The 18,687-nt window shown below is 39.2% G+C and overlaps 1 protein-coding gene across 1 annotated transcript; it reads right to left on the bottom strand.

The window, feature by feature from the left end:
- Positions 1 to 2,268: 2,268 nt before the first annotated feature.
- On the bottom strand, positions 2,269 to 18,622 carry LOC124864179. Its single transcript, XM_047358844.1, has 11 exons — positions 18,522 to 18,622; positions 16,370 to 16,398; positions 16,097 to 16,187; positions 12,941 to 13,103; positions 12,800 to 12,865; positions 10,496 to 10,536; positions 7,368 to 9,893; positions 7,136 to 7,277; positions 6,028 to 6,137; positions 5,002 to 5,070; positions 2,269 to 3,564 (listed from the first exon to the last, which is right to left on the bottom strand). Exons 3-11 carry the CDS (start codon positions 16,177 to 16,179, stop codon positions 3,273 to 3,275), a joined length of 3,492 nt encoding a protein of 1,163 aa, XP_047214800.1. The 5' UTR covers positions 16,180 to 16,187; positions 16,370 to 16,398; positions 18,522 to 18,622; the 3' UTR covers positions 2,269 to 3,272.
- Between the last annotated feature and the right edge of the window lie 65 nt (positions 18,623 to 18,687).

Below are 18,687 nucleotides of genomic sequence, written 5' to 3'. Positions count from 1 at the left end.
TATGTTTAGGGTGGTTGTCCAGCTGGAAGGTGAACCTCTATCCCAGTCTTTGGTCTTGTGGCCAGGTTTGTTCGTCAGGATTGCTGTGTACTTACATTGATGAGAAAAAGTGTTTGTCCCCTTCATGAATTTTGGAACATGTAAACATTTCAGATCATCAGACAAATTTAAATATTACACGAAGAAAACATAAGTAAACACAAAACGCAGTGATTCAATGAAGGTGTTTTTTGTGAAGGGGGAAAAACTCCAAACGTACAAAACGTTAACCCTCAAATGTGGCTGAATTCCAAAAATTCTGCAAAGCAGAGTGGGCCAACATTTATCCACAGGGGTGCAAAAGACTCATTAAGAGTTATCACAAATACTTCATTGCAGTTGTTGCTGCTAAGCGCGGCTCAGCCAGTTATTTTCACACAGGACCATATACAGGTTAGGATTTTTCTCCTTATAATAGACACCTTCATTGAAACACAGCATTTTCTGATTGTTTGTGTTATCCTTGTATATTTAAATTTGTTTGATCTGAAACATTTATGTGTGACAAACATAAAAAAAATCATGAAGGGGGCAAACAATTTTTCACACCTCTGTGGCTCCATCTCTCTTCCCATCAACCCTAAATAGCTTCCTTGTCCTCTGCTGAAGAAATACGCCCCACAACATGATTCTACCACCACCATGTCTTAACCTGAAGATGGTTTGCCACACATAAAGTTTTGCATGACGCAGGTCAGATGAGACTAAATTGTTCAGAGCACCTTGTTCCACATGTTTCCTACATGGCTTGTGACAAACTGCACGAGACGTCTTGTGGTTTCCTTCTTGCCACTCTTCCACAAAGGATAGATTTGTGATGAGCATAAATAATAGCTGTCCTGTCAACAGATTCTCCCATCCAAGGGATCTTTGCAGCTCCTCCAGAGTTACCCTGGGACTCTTGGCTGCATCCCTTTCAGTTTAGGCAGACATCCACTTGTAAGTAGGTTTTCAGCTGTGCCATATTCTTTCTCTTTCCAGATGGATTAAACAAAGCACAGCTTAAAATATTTATCTGACATGTCTGGTGTTTCATGCTCCTTAAAGATCTCTAGCAGAGGCCTTTGCAGAACGGCTTTATTTAATCCAAGGTAGATCTTAACAATCAGGTTACTTCTGGAGGCAGCTGGTTTTACTGGATTCAATTTAGGGGTATTCAGAGGGCTAAATACAAATCCACACCACATATTCAGAGTTTTCTAAAAATAAATTGAATGCAGTCATTTCACCTCCAGTTATGTACTGCTTTCAGTTGGTCTATTAAATAAAACCCAGGATTGACGGGGTGCCACCATTTTCATAAACCACAGCAGATGAAAGTGAAAATTCCCAGCAGCACTTCCAAATAGTCTTTCTTCAGCTTTTGATTACAAATCCTGTTTTTTTTTTTTCCCCAGGCCGAATACACAAACAGACCAAATGAAGCAAAAAGACACGCGCAGCAGGCGAAAAAGTACGGCATCATCTCCATCGCAACAGGGATTGGGATTCTACTTAGCATTCCTATAATAATATTACTCATCTCATATCTTCTCACACTAAAGGACTGAACTACCTGAGCAGAAAAACAAACAATCCTGTGATGAATGTCTGCTGATTTTGTATTTTATGGAGCAAGGTAACAAAACATAGCTGTGATCACTGATGAGCATCAGACGTTACATGAACCAAATAACTAGCTGTCATTTCCGCAGTATTTACTGGAAAGAACAGATGGCTTTCATGTTTTATACCCTGTAATATTTAACATATGGACAATTTACTTTAGTAAATAAACATAAAATCCAGCATTGCCTTTTAAAATGTGACGCCACAGAGTAAAATGTGGCGCGTATGAAAGGTTTTCAGCCTCTTAAGATTTCCACGTAGTTTGATTATGAACATAGTAAAGCTGAGTAAAGGCTCGCTTGTATATAGCATTACTTCACGTTTTCATATACCAATTATTAAATAATAACTCGGTACATTTAAGTAGTGGAAATCTTAAAGGGTGGAAAGCAAGCTTTCAAAAGCACTTTTATACATACTTGTGTAATAAAACATTCCTTGTTACAGTTTACTACTGAAGTAAATGTACTCATTGTTACTGTGTATATATACTGTCAGAAATACTACAGAATGTAAATCTACAACAGATCAACATTCATCAGGATTGGGCTTCCAGTAATAAAAAAAATGTCAAAGTGGTGATTATGGCAGTGCTTCAAAATGACAACACGAGGCTGTTTGTGTGCCAACATCTTGGCATTATTGCATTGTTACTTTACCTATATTTTTATTAAATGTATACATGTGTTGTACTTTTATACAAAAACATACAAAATATTTTATAATAAAACATGTTTTTAAGTTCGGAGTTGGTCAATGTATTCTGACAACAGCATTAGAAAGCACACATTCAAAGAAGTTTTACAGTTAAGGCAACCTCATTTACAACAACGAAACAGAGAAATGTCTACAGTTATAATGCATATATGTACAAAACAAAACGATCTGGGGGATCAATTACAAACAAGAACTTGGCTGTGGACATGCCCACTTCTCCATGTATTTAATTGGTCAAAAAAGCTAAAAGATGATGATCAAATATTTAATCAGTTTCTGCCCTGAGCCGAGTAAAATGCTTTTTTACAGCGCAGTCCAAGTTGTCGGAAACTCCTTTGATTATACATAAAAAAAGCTATTTACACACACAAATATAAATCTCTTGCTGGCATCTTTAAAAGTTATTTATAGCCTTTAATGGAAAAAAAAAAAAACATAGCTGCCATTATAACTCAGAATGATGCTGCAAGGAGATAAATACCAGCCGTTCGCTGCTTCATTTCAGAACAAGACAAAACAAATCGGACGCTATCTGAATTAGATTTTTTTTAAACAAATGTGTGATATTACCGTACAAATATCAATGAGAGAATTTGTTTTGGATTTTGAGAAATTTCTCCAGAGAAGTTTGACTGTTGAATAAATAAAAGTCTGTTTTATAAGTAATTATCTGTACAAATGCGTGTAAATAACGTCTCCAAGTCGATATTTTTGTACTATGATGTACAGTTCTTCAACTTGCGGACTACAGATGCTATAAATGATATATTTATCTGGAGCTTTCCATGACAAAATTTTAACACGGACTGACACGATATAAGAAAGAAGTGTCAGGATCGCACTCACTGAAAGAGATTTACCTGTTTTTTTAATTTGCGGCCAAACAACTGCTGCTACAGACTCTTTCTTCAGTCATCGTTCTGATCATGGATCAGCCACAAATTCAACTGATCCAGCTTGGAGCACAGAAGGGAGTCCACATCCTGAATGCTGAGGGACGGTTCATCTTTAGGAAAGCCCCCTCGTCTTGGCCTCGATGAGGAAGTAGCTGCTTTCCCAACTCCAACAAGAGGTTTCTTCGGCTTCCTGACCTCACCGACCTCCAGGAACTCCAAAAACCGTTTGACCCGCCTCTGGCCGAACCAGGACTCAGAGCCATTCTTGCGGTTGAGAGGCACCTCGAATATGGTTTCCAGGCGACTGAAAGAACCAAAAACAAACCAGCTGAAGGGATGTTTAAGACCCTAAAAAAGGTGAGTTTTCTTTCTGTAGAGAAGCAGCCGATTTTAAGAACCAGATTTACTCTGGCGCCACCTTCTGGTTGGACGTTTTACTTCTTTCATTAGCCAAAAATCAGCTGCTACTGTTGTGCCTCCAAAGTTTCCATTCTGGCATCATCTTTGCTTAATAAATCATGACAGTCTGGAATAAGTTGTAGGTTTATATAATTTTACAACCTTAAGGAGCTGATTATTATATTTATGTCCCGATACATGAAACTAGGGAACTGACAGAGGATAAAGTATTATCTATACATCAGTGTTAAGAGTAAACTCATCAGGAACTAGTTCAGGAGTTTAGTTCCCAGCATTCAAACTGAATTAATTTGTGGTTATAATCCGGCACCTAAACACTGTCAACTAAGTTTAAAGTACAAAAATGTACCAGTTCTTATTTATCAATCCGCTAAAACAAAATGTAAAAGTTTCAAAGAAGTTTTTCCAATTAAGCTAAATCCTGATTCTGTTTAACTGAATCTCCACTTGTATAAATGAAAGATCTATTTAATGGTCAGAAAGCTCAATTAGAAATAAACTTAAGCTGCAACCTCATTTGTTTCTACTGTTCCTAAAATCTCCACGCAGGCATCAGATTCAGGGACAGTAACAACAGAACCTAGATGTTAAAGACGAGCCTTCAGTTCATATTGTTGCATTTAAAACTAAGGCAGCAGCGTTCTAGCGATGTTTGAAGTCAGGGAGAGGCATGTCATCAACAACAGGGTTCATGTTTCAGGTCAAACAAAAATAAACTGACAGTGTCCAAAAAGACGTTTTCAAATGATGATTTCATTTATTGAGGAATAAGGTGATTAAACCAATCTAACCCTATGTCAAAAAGTAATTACCCCCTACACCTAACAACTGCATTAACTGCCACAAAGCATTTGCAATAACTGACAATATATATTTTTATATTTTGCTTAGAAGCAGGGGGGTAAACGTTCATGTCTATTGGAGGCAGATTAGACTGGCCCCCACCCTGATGGTGCTTTACGCAGATGTCAGCAGAGAGAAAATGTCAGAAAATGTGTGTTACAATTCTGCTTCTGAGCTACGTTTTGTTATTAGATAATACATAAACACACAGACACAAACCCATGACAACGAGCTGCCAGCAGCCCAGAATAGTACCTCAAAGAGCAGATCAAGAGTTATTTAAAACCGATACTCTGGTCTGGTTCTGACTCATCGGTGCAATAAATAAAGCAACTTCTTAGTTCCAAAGTCGACCTGGAAAGGTCTGTGAAGGCGTGATTCAAGTATTGACACTGAATGATTATTCATTTATGAATTAAACTCGCCAGGCTTCTTCAACATGTATACATAAATACAAACAAATATAATTTGGGCTTACCTTTCTGGGGCTTTGTTGAAATTCTTATTGGTGTAAATTTCTTCCAAACTAAACTCCTTCTTTTTCACCCTGATGGGACACGGAAAAAAACCAGAAAAGTTAAGCAATCTAAATACTGATTGAAGCTACAAAAACATTTTTTAAACCAAAGCTCGTCTCAGTGAGCTGTTCATCCAGACCTTTTTTAAAATACCTCGCTGTGGGCTTATATTTGACATGCATACTGACTCCCAAGAGGTCCTTTGTGATTAAAATGTTCGCTTTGTAATATTTTTATATAACACAATATAAGGCTTAATGTTAAGGTAAGGTAAGTTTATTTATATAGCGCTTTTCAGCAACGAGACACTCAAAGCGCTGTACATACAATTACAATACAATCACAAAGCAAATAAACACAGATACAGACACAGCTACAATGCTTCTCATCATTCCACTGAATTCTAACTAGTGAAGCTGAGTCACTGGTACAAAACAGCTTTAATCCACATGTTCAGGTGCTAATGATATATTGCTTTTACTGGTACTGAAGTTGAACTAAGTAATAACAGTCCATTGTAGTCTAACTAAGAAAGCTGGGTCATTGGTGTAAGAGCAGCTAAAGTCCAAATTACTAATAATAATTTGCTTTTGCTGGTAATCCTTCTGAGAAATCTGAAAATCTATGAAAAGTAATGAAATCACACATTTAGGTAAAGTAAGATAGGAGGGAAAAAAAAAAATCATATTTCCATTGCCTATTATTATTTTAGGCAAGAAACACCTAACCCCTGCTGAGGTTTTTTGTACTATTTCAGACTCTATTCTGCTAAGAATAGAGTCTGAAATAGTACAAAAAACCTCAGCAGGGGTTAGGTGTTTCTTGCCTAATATTAAGCACTCGATCTGATGTGAAAACTTCCTGCCATGGTTAAAGCTTTAGGAAAAATAGAGCTGTTTGGTACAAGTTTGCACCACATTAATACCAGAAACAGCCGCGCTGTTTTTCTGTTCAAGTACCACTTAGTGTTGAGAGTTTTCCCCTACCTGATGGGTTTGGGCAGACCCATGGGCGTCAGGTTGGTCTGAGGTTTTGGTAAAGTTTTCCGAATCCTGATGGATGACACCTTTTTTTGTTCTTCGTGTTTCTTGGCAACCTTTGAAGAAAACATCCCATTTATAAGACCCTCATTTCTTCCTTCCATGGGTTAACACGTCTTAATATTCAGGGGAAACTTTTGCTCAACATTTTACGCTGCTGTCGGTGCTCTGGCTGATTTCTTCCAAGCTTGAAATGAATTTCTTGCTCAAGTCCACCTGTAATGGCTCTCAGAAGTTTACACACCCCTGTTAAAATGCCAGGATTTTGTGAGAGAGCATGATAAATTGTTGCAAAACCCAACATTTGACATTAATCCTACACAATTTAACAAAAAAAAAAAAAATGTAAAAGAAAAAAGGAATATTGTCACCCTAAACTAATACTTTACTAAAGCAATTAAAGACAGCCTTCTGGAATTCACACCTAACATATAGTGAATGTTATGAACCTGAAATTAAGTTCAGTTGTTAAAGTAGGATCCTGCTGACATTTATGTCCTTCAGTTAAAGCCAGTTTGCAGAGAGGTTGCAAACAATCAAATGATCTCCTTGTGTTTCTTTCCAACATGTTATCGTATAATGGAACCAAAAACGTTTGGCCACATTAAATGTATAAAAAATAAATAAGTAAAACACTGCACCATAACTGAAAGACCACCAAACCCACCATTAAATGAGCATCATGTTCTGAAGTTGCTTTTCTCAGATGGAAACACTTCTTGACAGGGAGATAAAATCATGAATCAGTCTGACTAGAAGTCACTTTTGACCCAAAAACCTTTCAGCTGTCTGCTGAAAGGTTGAAGATGAAGAGGGATGAAGTATTGGTTGAATGGTCGGCACATTTATTCAACCACGTTTGGAAAGGTTTGCTTAATTACTTTATTTGTTTATGTCACAAGAACCTGACGATTTTAAACGGGTGTGTAAACGTTTGGGAGCCACTGTTCTGACTGGAAATCATTTCACAGTAGCTCCACCTTTAAAAAGGAACCTGGTAAATTCAAGTTTAATAGAAACAACCGTTTTACATTTAGTTAAGAATCATACATACTCTAATTTCAAAGACGGACAGAGCTTTTTCTTCTCTCATCCCAGCATCTTCAGACTCCTGACTGGAGGAGCTGGTGTCTTCGCCATCATCATCCTCTTCGCTCCGTTGCCTCCTCTCTGTCTCGTATGGCGTCGAATTCTCACTTTAAAGAATTCGGAGTTGATATCAGAACAGCGCATCAGAGAATTGTCGTAATAAAATGGGTCACTAGAAACCATAAGAACTTCTTTACCTGCTGCTGGAATCCAAAACAGCAGAATTAGACCCTAAAGCAAAACCTGGAGAATGCCATGTGGTGGAGCATGAAAAAGAGGAAGGGGTTGGCGAGGGAACATGACTGGAAGTACTGGTGTGGGCAGTGGTTCCCCTGCAGTCAGATTTCTTGGAAAGGAAAGCCAGGGGGCTTGAAAGGAAGCAGGAGGCAAGAGCAGTGAGGGAGCTGCAGGGGGAATGAGCGTGGGCAGGTGACAGGTGATGGGTAACGGAGTCGTAGGAGGCAGATCTCCTGGATGGGTACACCTCCTTCCTGAGACAGAGAGGGGCGATCTCCCTCTCCACCTCCACACTGCAAACAGTGTGTCGACGTGCCCGCCTCGGGGACCTCTGAGCGTGGGAACTGAAATGACCATGCTGGCGATGGTAGTGGTGCGATGTGTGTGTCTTGTGGTTTGGTGAATGGGGAGAAGAAATCCAGGGCGAGTCATCAAGATGGAGGATGAGAACGTCAGGGCATGAGTAGCTGCGTAAGAGCCGCCTTGAAAAGTTGTTTTCTGATGAGCGTAAGCGCGTTGCAGTCAGATCTGCATCCTCCACCGTGATAGATCTAGACCCCTCTTCGGTTTTACAAATCCTACTGTGCAAAACCTTGCATCTCCTTTGGTTATCGGATCTTCTTTGCCTAGTGTTAACATGTCTTATGCTCGGTCTAGGACTACAGTTACTGATTTCAGAGACCGCCGTGGAGGCAGAACTCATCCGTTTCTTTTCTGTAACAAGTTTATCTTCTTTGTTCAACTCTCCAGAACAGAGTAAAGGAAGTTGTGTCTTTGATTGAAGAAGTTCGGGATGAGCTTCAAAAGGTGTCATTTCAAAGAATACGCTGCCCACAGAGATTTGACCTCTTCCTCTTTTTGACTGGCTCTCTTTGGTTTTCTCTTCGGTTTTGGCTAAGACTGTGAACTTGACAGCACTCCTCAGGCCTTTCTTCAGTCTCTTGGACGGTTGGCTCGCTCCTCTGGTTGATGCATCTTCTCTATGGTCACTCAGAGTGGAGTTAATGTCTGTGCTCATGGGTTCCAGTCGATCATGTGGTGATGTGGACACCAAAGTGCTCTGCATTCCAGCATTTAAAGTTGTGTGCTTCGGCGATTTACGTTTTAATTGTGTCTTATTTGTATTCCCACACTTGGTTGCGAGCTGCAGTTCCTTCATTTCAGGACGGACAAGGACCACACATAGGCGCTTTTTTACAAGTTGTTCAGCAGCAGGGACAGGCACATCAACATCTAGAACATTATCACTGCTTGCATCAAATTTAGTAAGAACTGTTTTTGTCTGCAGTCTTTTGCATGAAATGCTGGGCTTCACTTTTTTGCACTTTGAGTTATTGTGTGACTCACTGCTGTTTTTATCCAACGAGCAAACCATCTGGTTCTGTTCACTTTTTGCCTTTGGGTTTGCTCTTGTCGACACAACCCGTCTTTTGCTGTCAGGTTTGATGGTTTCGTCCTCATCTTTGATACAATGCATGACTGCAACCCTCTTTCTGGCTGTTCTTGGCCTCTTTATTACATCACCATCTAACTCCATGTTCAGTTTTTTCCTCTTTACAGTGTCTTGGGAGTTCGGCTTCAGCCCCCTCTTTGCTTGTACAAGCTTTGACACTGAACACATCTCAGAGATTTGTTGGCACTCCATCTGCTCTGCATCCAAAGAAGGCTTCAGTGGGCTTTTATTTGCGCTGAGGCTTTGTCGAACTAAGCTGCAACTTTCTGCATTAGCTGCTTCTTCACTGTCATGCTGAAGTTTAATCAGTCGATTTCTGTCTTCAGATTCAGTTTTCACTGGTTCATATCCATTTCCTGTATCTTGTCTGATGAGTGGTTTTACACAGGACAGATCACCTTCACGGTCCTCCACAGCAGTGTAAACATTTGAGTTTGACTCATTTGAGTCACAGACTTTGGCTGAAGGCTGAAACGGGACAGAGGAGCCAGAACGTTTGCCAACTTGTTCAAAAGCAACGCAGGCTAAGGAATCAAATGAACCATGTACCAAATGAACTGCATCAGGTACGTTTTTATCTTTCTCGCTTATTGCACATTCAAAATCCCGTTCAGTCCTGCATACTGAACCATCAAATAGTCTTTTAGCACTTTTTGTTTCTGCAGAGTCAATGAGGCTTTGGTGGCTGGTTTGAATTTGTGCTTCTGAATGATATTTATTGCTTTGCTCTGAATCACCAACATCACCTGCTCCACTGGCCTCAAGCTCCTTATCCATGATCAGTGAAGGACTGTTAGCTCTGAAGAGTTTAACAGGAGTCATGACTATCTCAGTGAAGCTGGCCATCTTTGATTTTAGTGACTGAAAGAATGGGCCGATTACCCATCCCTTTGAGACGGATGTGTCTTCACTACCAGGTAAATCTCCACATGCGTCAATGTCGGGTTTAGTAGCATCAGGGTTTTCCAGCGTAGGTTCATCCTCCAGAGGAAAGACATCAGTCTCATTGTCTGGGCTTTTTGAGTTCTTCAGCCTATGAAATGAAAGAGGAAAAGAAGTGAGCATTTTACAAAAAGCTAAAAATAAGACTGAATTACAGCAGATGTTCATTCAGTAAACTTGTAAAAGCTGAACAAGCTGGTTAGGAGGGCCAGCTATGTCCTGGGCTGCCCACTTGACTCTGTGGAGGTAGTGGGTGAAAGGAGGATCTTAGCCAAGCCCACTGCACCAGACTGTAGAGAAGCTGAGCAGCTCCTTCAGTGGCCGACGGAGACACCCTCGGTGCAGGAAGGAGTGCTACCGCAGGTCCTTCATGCCCACCGCTGTCAGACTGTTCAATTTAACCCGTGTCATAACCTCTGTATTTGCAAATACTTGCAATTATTGTCACTTTGGCACAATCACCTCCACTCCTTATGGTCCATAACTTATTTCCATTATTACTACTTGTTTTTGCACATTTGCCCAGTTCTTTTGTTGCATATTTTCCTAACCATCTGCACCCTAAAAATATTTAGACAATACAGTCCATCTTATCTTAAAAACTAATTTCTTGGTATGACAAAACATTTGACAAAAGAATAAGTAAAGGCATGCAAGCTGGAAAAAAAAAAAAAGGTTGTCCATTAAACTTACTCATGTTGGTGCTCTGCAGTAAAACTGATAGAGAATCCAACCTGCAAATTAAATACACATTTTTAACATTTTGTTTGGTTAGTTGCAACAACAAAAATAACTACACTGGCAGAGATTTGTTACATTATTATATTATGGGCGAGGATATTCCAAGGGTGAATTTATTACACATTATAGTAATTTGTTTTTAATGAGAATGGGCGCACAAGTTTGAATTTATTGAGGATTTATTTATTGACTTTCCTCCACATACAGACTCAAATATATACTTAGACCCCCAGATATATCTTAATTCATGTCCCACACCCAAACACACGTTAAAACCTATTTTATATGGAAAAAGTTGGAGTTTTTCTTCTAGACCAGCAGTTTCCAGTTTATTATGGGCTTGAGCGATGTTTGCTCCTGATCTTCCTAATCAACTTCATTCCTCTGAGGGGGATTGCATGCGTCAGACGGTGAGAAACTGGTTTTGGAATGGATGAACAAAGACAAAATGAAGCTTTTGGGATGGTGCCAGCCTCAACCCAAACGAATATTTATGCACAATGCTTAAAAGCCAGAACTTTGGCACGAACAGTTTAAATAAACTACTAAGAGTTGTCAAATATACAGACAGAAACCCTTTGGAAGCATTTTAATAGCTGCAAACCCATGTAGTTTATGTGTTACTTGCAAAGGGACATTTAACCAAAGATAAGAGGGTGTGTATCTATATATTTGAGCCTATATGTATAACTTTAACTGCATGTGGATTAGAAACTAAATGATAAAATGGGTGAGATTATCCAGTACTTTGCTGACCTGATTCAGATCTTATTTAGCAGACAGGAACAACAGATCCATTCAACAAATTTAATTACTGAATAGTTTGTTTATTTCAGTAACTAAATTCACTAAGTCAAACACATTATATGGATGAATTACCCAAAGACTGAAGTTTTAAATCCTTTATCTGTTAATTATGATGATTCTCCTCTCACAGCTAATGAAAACACAATGTTTAGGATTAGAATATTACACCAGATAAACGAGAAAAAAAAATATATATATTTTTGTTACAGAAAAATTGGCTTAAAGAAAAGTATGTTTAGTACCTGCTTAAAGGTCATAATTTTCAAATGGAATCTGACAAATGAGCTTTCTTTGAACACATATACTAATTCACTGTACATAAACCAAAATTAAGTCCGGGGGTTCCTTAAGGATCTATTCTTGGGCCACTTTTATTTATCTTCTATTTGATCCCCCTAGCTGGCAGCTCACTTTGGTCCTAAAAACAAAGCAAAAATAAAGATTCCTGTCAACACAGGAACCAAAGAATGGTACATGCTTTTAATTTCTCTAGGCTAGAATATTGCAAATCTGTAAAAGAAATAGATAAATCAGCAGTTCATTTAAAATGCTGTTGCTAGAGTCCTGATCAACACTGGGAAAATGGATCACATCACATAATGTCCGCACTGCACTTGCTCCCTGATTGTAAAAGGATTGATTTTGAAACATTGCTACTAGCCTGTAAAAAACTGAGTGGTCTTAGGAACAAATACACTTCCGAGCTGCGTGTCAAATATGAACCATGTTGACCTCTCAGGTGATGAGAGACCTGGTTACTGGGTGTTTACAGGATCAGAACCAAACAAACAGAGGCAGCATTTACTTTACTTTCTATGCTCCAGCTCTGGAACAAACTTCCTGAAAACCAGGGAAGTGTAGAAACTGTTGGCTCCTTTAGGGATGGAAAACGTTATTATTTACTACAGCTTTCGATTAAAGACTGTAACAAAATGTTTGCATGATCCCTTAGTGATTGAAGCATGAAGCTGAATATTTAATTTGAATTGAACGTGTGTTTCTTGTAATACAAATCTGTTAAAAGCTTAAAGGTTTTTAATATCATCTTTTGATTTTGTGTAAAGACCTCTGGATTCGCTTCCTTATGGTTGATACTATATAAACAAACTTAGCCTTGCTTGAAGACGTTGTACTATAAATTAAAATGTATGCACCAAATTCTTATCTTTGCTCCACATAGAAAATGAGGTCAATACATGTGCAGTTCGCTCTATATCAGTAGTCTGTGTTAGTAGGTCAGTTAAGACACTCGATTGCTTGTTTGTGTCAGATGCAGCAGACCGTGAAGGAGGATTAAATCACTCCATTAACCTTCACACCTCTTTATCTGCACACTACCATAACACAGCTTTTATTATGACCAATTAGGCAGTGAACATTGGGACACATTAACACTCCAAATCGCCTGCTCCCTGTTAAAATGATATAAATCATGGGAAGAAAACTAACCTTGCTTGGTTTCTTGTGTATACGTGTTCTTCCAGCTCTCTGTAGCTTTGACCGTGATGCTTGCACCTACAGAACATCAGACCCAACGTGCTTTAGTAGAGGATTTCTTTTTAATAAGGAAAGTTAAGGTAATTGACATACCATATCTGAGATCTCCCTTTGCCTCTTTGTTGGGGACGGATTCGGTTCAGACCGTTTCTGAGCAGCTTGGATGTCTGTGTAATCCTGCTTTCTCGGAGTTCTGGCTCTGATCTCTTGAATGCGACCACTCCTTCTGTGTCTAGATTGTCCATCACTTACACAGCTACAAGTAAAATTAACAAGACAATCTTCTTTACTGCAAAAATGGTGAGGAAAAAAACAACTAAAAAACAGGATAGGTTTGTGGTGAACAATGCATCTACAGTGCAATAAAAAAAGTATTTACCCTCCTACAGATTTCTTCTGATCATTTCTGTAACCCTTGCATGTTTCAGATCAAACTAATTTTAATATGAGAAAAAGATAACCTGGGTAAATGCATTTATTAAGAGGGAAAAATCTATCCGAACCAACACGGGTCTACAGGTCCTTCTCAAAATATTAGCATATTGTGATAAAGTTAATTATTTTCCATAATGTCATGATGAAAATTTAACATTCATATATTTTAGATTCATTGCACACTAACTGAAATATTTCAGGTCTTTTATTGTCTTAATACGGATGATTGTGGCATACAGCTCATGAAAACCCAACATTCCTATCTCACAAAATTAGCATATTTCAACCGACCAATAAAAGAAAAGTGTTTTTAATACAAAAAACGTCAACCTTCAAATAATCATGTACAGTTATGCACTCAATACTTGGTCGGGAATCCTTTGGCAGAAATGACTGCTTCAATGCGGCGTGGCATGGATGCAATCAGCCTGTGGCACTGCTGAGGTCTTATGGAGGCCCAGGATGCTTCGATAGCGGCCTTTAGCTCATCCAGAGTGTTGGGTCTTGAGTCTCTCAACGTTCTCTTCACAATATCCCACAGATTCTCTATGGGGTTCAGGTCAGGAGAGTTGGCAGGCCAATTGAGCACAGTGATACCATGGTCAGTAAACCATTTATCAGTGGTTTTGGCACTGTGAGCAGGTGCCAGGTCGTGCTGAAAAATGAAATCTTCATCTCCATAAAGCTTTTCAGCAGATGGAAGCATGAAGTGCTCCAAAATCTCCTGATAGCTAGCTGCATTGACCCTGCCCTTGATAAAACACAGTGGACCAACACCAGCAGCTGACACGGCACCCCAGACCATCACTGACTGTGGGTACTTGACACTGGACTTCTGGCATTTTGGCATTTCCTTCTCCCCAGTCTTCCTCCAGACTCTGGCACCTTGATTTCCGAATGACATGCAGAATTTGCTTTCATCCGAAAAAAGTACTTTGGACCACTGAGCAACAGTCCAGTGCTGCTTCTCTGTAGCCCAGGTCTGGGGAATGCGGCACCTGTAGCCCATTTCCTGCACACGCCTGTGCACGGTGGCTCTGGATGTTTCTACTCCAGACTCAGTCCACTGCTTCCGCAGGTCCCCCAAGTTCTGGAATCGGCCCTTCTCCACAATCTTCCTCAGGGTCCGGTCACCTCTTCTCGTTGTGCAGCGTTTTCTGCCACACTTTTTCCTTCCCACAGACTTCCCACTGAGGTGCCTTGATACAGCACTCTGGGAACAGCCTATTCGTTCAGAAATTTCTTTCTGTGTCTTACCCTCTTGCTTGAGGGTGTCAATAGTGGCCTTCTGGACAGCAGTCAGGTCGGCAGTCTTACCCATGATTGGGGTTTTGAGTGATGAACCAGGCTGGGAGTTTTAAAGGCCTCAGGAATCTTTTGCAGGTGTTTAGAGTTAACTCGTTGATTCAGATGATTAGGTTCATAGCTCGTTTAGAGACCCTTTTAATGATATGCTAATTTTGTGAGATAGGAATTTTGGGTTTTCATGAGCTGTATGCCAAAATCATCCGTATTAAGACAATAAAAGACCTGAAATATTTCAGTTAGTGTGCAATGAATCTAAAATATATGAATGTTAAATTTTCATCATGACATTATGGAAAATAATGAACTTTATCACAATATGCTAATATTTTGAGAAGGACCAGTATGTGAAAATGTGATGTTTCCCTTGTTAAATCATGAATTTAACTGTGATTGATTACATTTAGGAAAAAAAATCAGTATCCACATCCAAGGACTGATTAGAGCCAGTCCTGTAAAATCGATACATCACTTAAATAGAAACTACCCGACAACATGAAGCGTGCTAAGAGATCTTGAAAGCAACACATCCAGACAAAGGGTTTCAAAAACAGTTGATAAAGTCACTGACATTCATCAATCAGCAAAGAGTTACAAAGCTATTTCATAGGCTATGGATATCCAGCAGACCACAGAGAGAATCATCATTCGGAAATGGAGAAAACAGGCAGGTTAATGGGAAACTCTCCTATGTGTGAATAACGACAATTCTGCAAAGAAGAGTGGGACAAGATTCCTCCACGGCGCAGTAAAAAAGACTTGTTGCCAGTTATCTCAAACACCTGATGCTGCCGAGGGCGGAACAATCAGTTACTAGGTTTAGATTTCACATAACGCCAGGTTCTTTTAGATAGCACTTTTTCTTAGTAAATAAAAATCATCATTATACCACAGCATTTTACATTTACTCAGGCTATCTTTGTCTGATATTAATTAATTAATTAATTAATTACTACTAATTAATTTCCCTTTGGGATTAATAAAGTATTTTTGAATTGAATTGAATATTAAAATCTGTTTGATGTTGAACAAACACAGAATTTCCTTCCCTGTAATGGGCTTTTCAAAGCACCAGACACCAGTATCCATGAATTTTACAAATAGGTCTGAGTTAAAGAAAATAGATTATTAGAAACAAATAAAAAAAATGTTAATCATCTAAATCTACACACAGCCAGCTGTAAAAATTGAACATAGTTGTTTAACTATTCAAAGAAAACAAGCATCAATAAAGCTGGAAGCATCAATATCTACCTGGAAGCAAAAGTTGTTTGCCAGGCAGCTTAACATTTAAATGGCTTTTTTGTTTCAGGTTAAGCAAATTAGGCAAAGTGAATAAATGCTCCTCTGTAGTTGAATCTCTGACCCAGAGCTATACTATACCAGCTTTTTAAGATAAATATAATAAATTACTACAACATTATAATAATCCAACAGCATAAGACATAAATATCAAGAGAAAAACACACCAACAGGAAAAGAAATCAAAAGGTGCAACAGCAACTATACCTGGGGGTGATGGAGGAAAGGGGGAGGAGAGGTGGGGGTGGTGCACTACAGACAGGAATTGGGGGAATAGCATCTTCATCCATTGGAAAAACTATTTGGGAGAGCGAGTCAGAGGGAAAAGTCAACATCCCATTAGCTCTTTCACACAGCGTCTTTTCTCCTTTTCCTGCTGGTCTCTGTAAATCACGAAGGAGGGAAAAATAAAAGAGGAAAAAAAAAACAAAGCAAAAAACATGCAGGGTATCACATTTAAACAACTGAGGTGTTGCTTACTTTTCTTCAGGCTGGGATGGGGGTTTATTCTGAAATCAACAGAACAAAACACACTTTTTATTTTATAGGACAGAAAAGAATCTATTAAGAAAATGATCAGAGAGATACGGAACAATAAAAATAACATATCGGCTAGTGAATATTCATCACTTTTCAAATATTGTTAAAGCTTTAGGATAACCAGACAAAAACAAAGATGGCGCCTTCCTGAGCAGCACTCGGCTGCTGTGGCTGTGAAGACACCATTGTTGCATTTTGATTCGTCTCAGAGGTCGAAGCTTGGATCTGGGAACGCTGTCACCATTATGTATCGTACTAGATGCAAGCAGAAAACTCCGCACCGTTCAGATGCACCAGAGAGAGTAGTAGACACCCACTTAAATTACGTGGCTGATATAAACATAACTGTCCGAGAACAGACATAAAATTATTGTCTTTAATAATAAATAGTCAAATCTGCAGAACAGGAAAGAATAAACTCCATCTCTCTGTCTCCAAATAAGAGAAAATCTCTTTCCACTTAAGGAATGTGGCCAGTGGGATTATTTAATTGTTGTGATGTCAACTACAATAAGCAATAAGACAACAATGCATTTCTCTCCATTTCATGCTTTTAAAGACAAAAGCAGAAGTCTCCAACTCCAGTCCTTGAGTGCCACTGTCCTGCAGCTTTTTTGATGCATCGCTACTCCAACACATCTAAATCACAAGACGGCATTACCTCCTTAGCATGTAAGCAAGCTTTGTGAAGGCCGGGTCATTAAGCATTCGTTTAATTCAGGTGTGTTGGAGCAGGAATGCGTCCAAAAGTTACTGGAGTCAAGGACAGGAGATGCAGATCCCTAAACTAAAGACTCATGCTCACAAATAGATTGTACAATATCTGTGACCTCTAGCTTAATGAGATACAAACCATCAGAAATGCTAATAATTTATACACAACTTTAACTTCATATTATATGCAGGGCAGACATATCGGATTATGAACTCCAGACTCTCTGGTGCATTCTTCTCGTATTTCCAGCTAGAAACTATGAAGAGCAGAGTCTCAACACAGCCATCAAAGTGTGACACTTCTGCCTTGGGTCCATCAGACAACCCTTCAATCTACTGTAGCTTAGCTCTGAATGGCAGCAATCCCCAGAGGAACATCTCTGAGTTTTGAAGTATTCCTTCAGGGGCTGTTTGCAAGATGGAGTAGAACCAAATATGAGGCATGTGAGTACAGATAAAATATCTCCAACAAAAAAAAAAAAAAAAAGCACAAAGTGGAAAAACAAAAACAAAAAAAAACTGCTCAGCTAATTCATTTCAGTCAATCTGTCACCAAACATACGATCCCAGTTTGAAATAAAATAAAAAATGAACTTTGGCAAACAGCTGCCCTGATTTTTACAAAGAGGATTTTACCAACGTTTCTTAAGCAGATCTTTTATTTGTTTTTAGTATGAAAGCAGTTCATCACAAATGTTTTTTTTGGGGGGGGTGGGTGGGGGCTAAACGCTTTTAACCACATCTATCCATCCGTCTGTCTCTGCCCGTCTGTACAAGCTTTGTGCAACAAAGACCAGCACAAGGAGTGCATGTGAGGAAAAGCAACAATTTGGCTCTTTGCATTTGAATCATTTTAAGTGATTGATGACCTACGCTGCACCGGGTTAGGAAAAAAAAGTTATCAAGCATCCAGCAACCGCGTACCTACTGCAAACCCCTGAATAAGACTTCATTAAACTGCGTGAATTGTATAAACAGTTTAGTACAGCAACATTCAGTGAAGGTTTCCAATCAAACCGAATCGGCGGTCTGATTAAAATTGAGCGTGGTCTACTTGCTGGAAGGAATGTTGTTAATTTCAAACTTTTATTAGTAGACCAAAACAACCATAGCCTAGCACGAACACGTTTGGTACGATTAAATTATAAAGTCTAAATAACTTTAACTTGATAAAGGCAGAGCTTTATTGTAATTCCATCAGCACTCCATAGTTCTGCCACCCCTATGTGTAGCAGTTGTTGCACCAGGTGATAGTCGTAGCCGGGAACTGTCATATCTCAAAGCTTTCTTTGACGTCTGTATAATAAGCGGGCATATTTCTACATTTTGATTTTCTTGGTAACAATAAATGTAACTAAATAACGTTGAGGGAACTCACCTAAAGCCTTCAACTTGGACCGTGACTCTGTATTCCCTACCCGCCGTAAACAAGGCATGCCGGACGGACGGCGCCCTGCAGCGAGTTGCTAATGTATCCGTTTTTTTTTTTACAAATCTAACTACCAGACAAGCCAAACCGACCAATCAGAGTGCGAGTTCAATTC

Source organism: Girardinichthys multiradiatus, chromosome Y (assembly GCF_021462225.1).
Source record: "Girardinichthys multiradiatus isolate DD_20200921_A chromosome Y, DD_fGirMul_XY1, whole genome shotgun sequence".
Lineage (NCBI taxonomy): Eukaryota > Metazoa > Chordata > Actinopteri > Cyprinodontiformes > Goodeidae > Girardinichthys > Girardinichthys multiradiatus.
Note: the sequence above shows the minus strand (reverse complement) of the source record. Positions and strands in the feature narration are given on the sequence as shown.

Bases quoted from the DNA above. Each gene is read 5' to 3' on its own strand.
- LOC124864179 (XM_047358844.1), bottom strand. From the start codon at position 16,179: ATGGATGAAGATGCTATTCCCCCAATTCCTGTCTGTAGTGCACCACCC. The intron at 10,537-12,799 runs GTTAGTTTTCTT...TTTAATTTGCAG, and splicing joins TACACAAGAAACCAAGCAAG to GTTGGATTCTCTATCAGTTT. The intron at 6,138-7,135 runs GTATGTATGATT...TTTTCTTCAAAG, and splicing joins TGTCCGTCTTTGAAATTAGA to GTTGCCAAGAAACACGAAGA.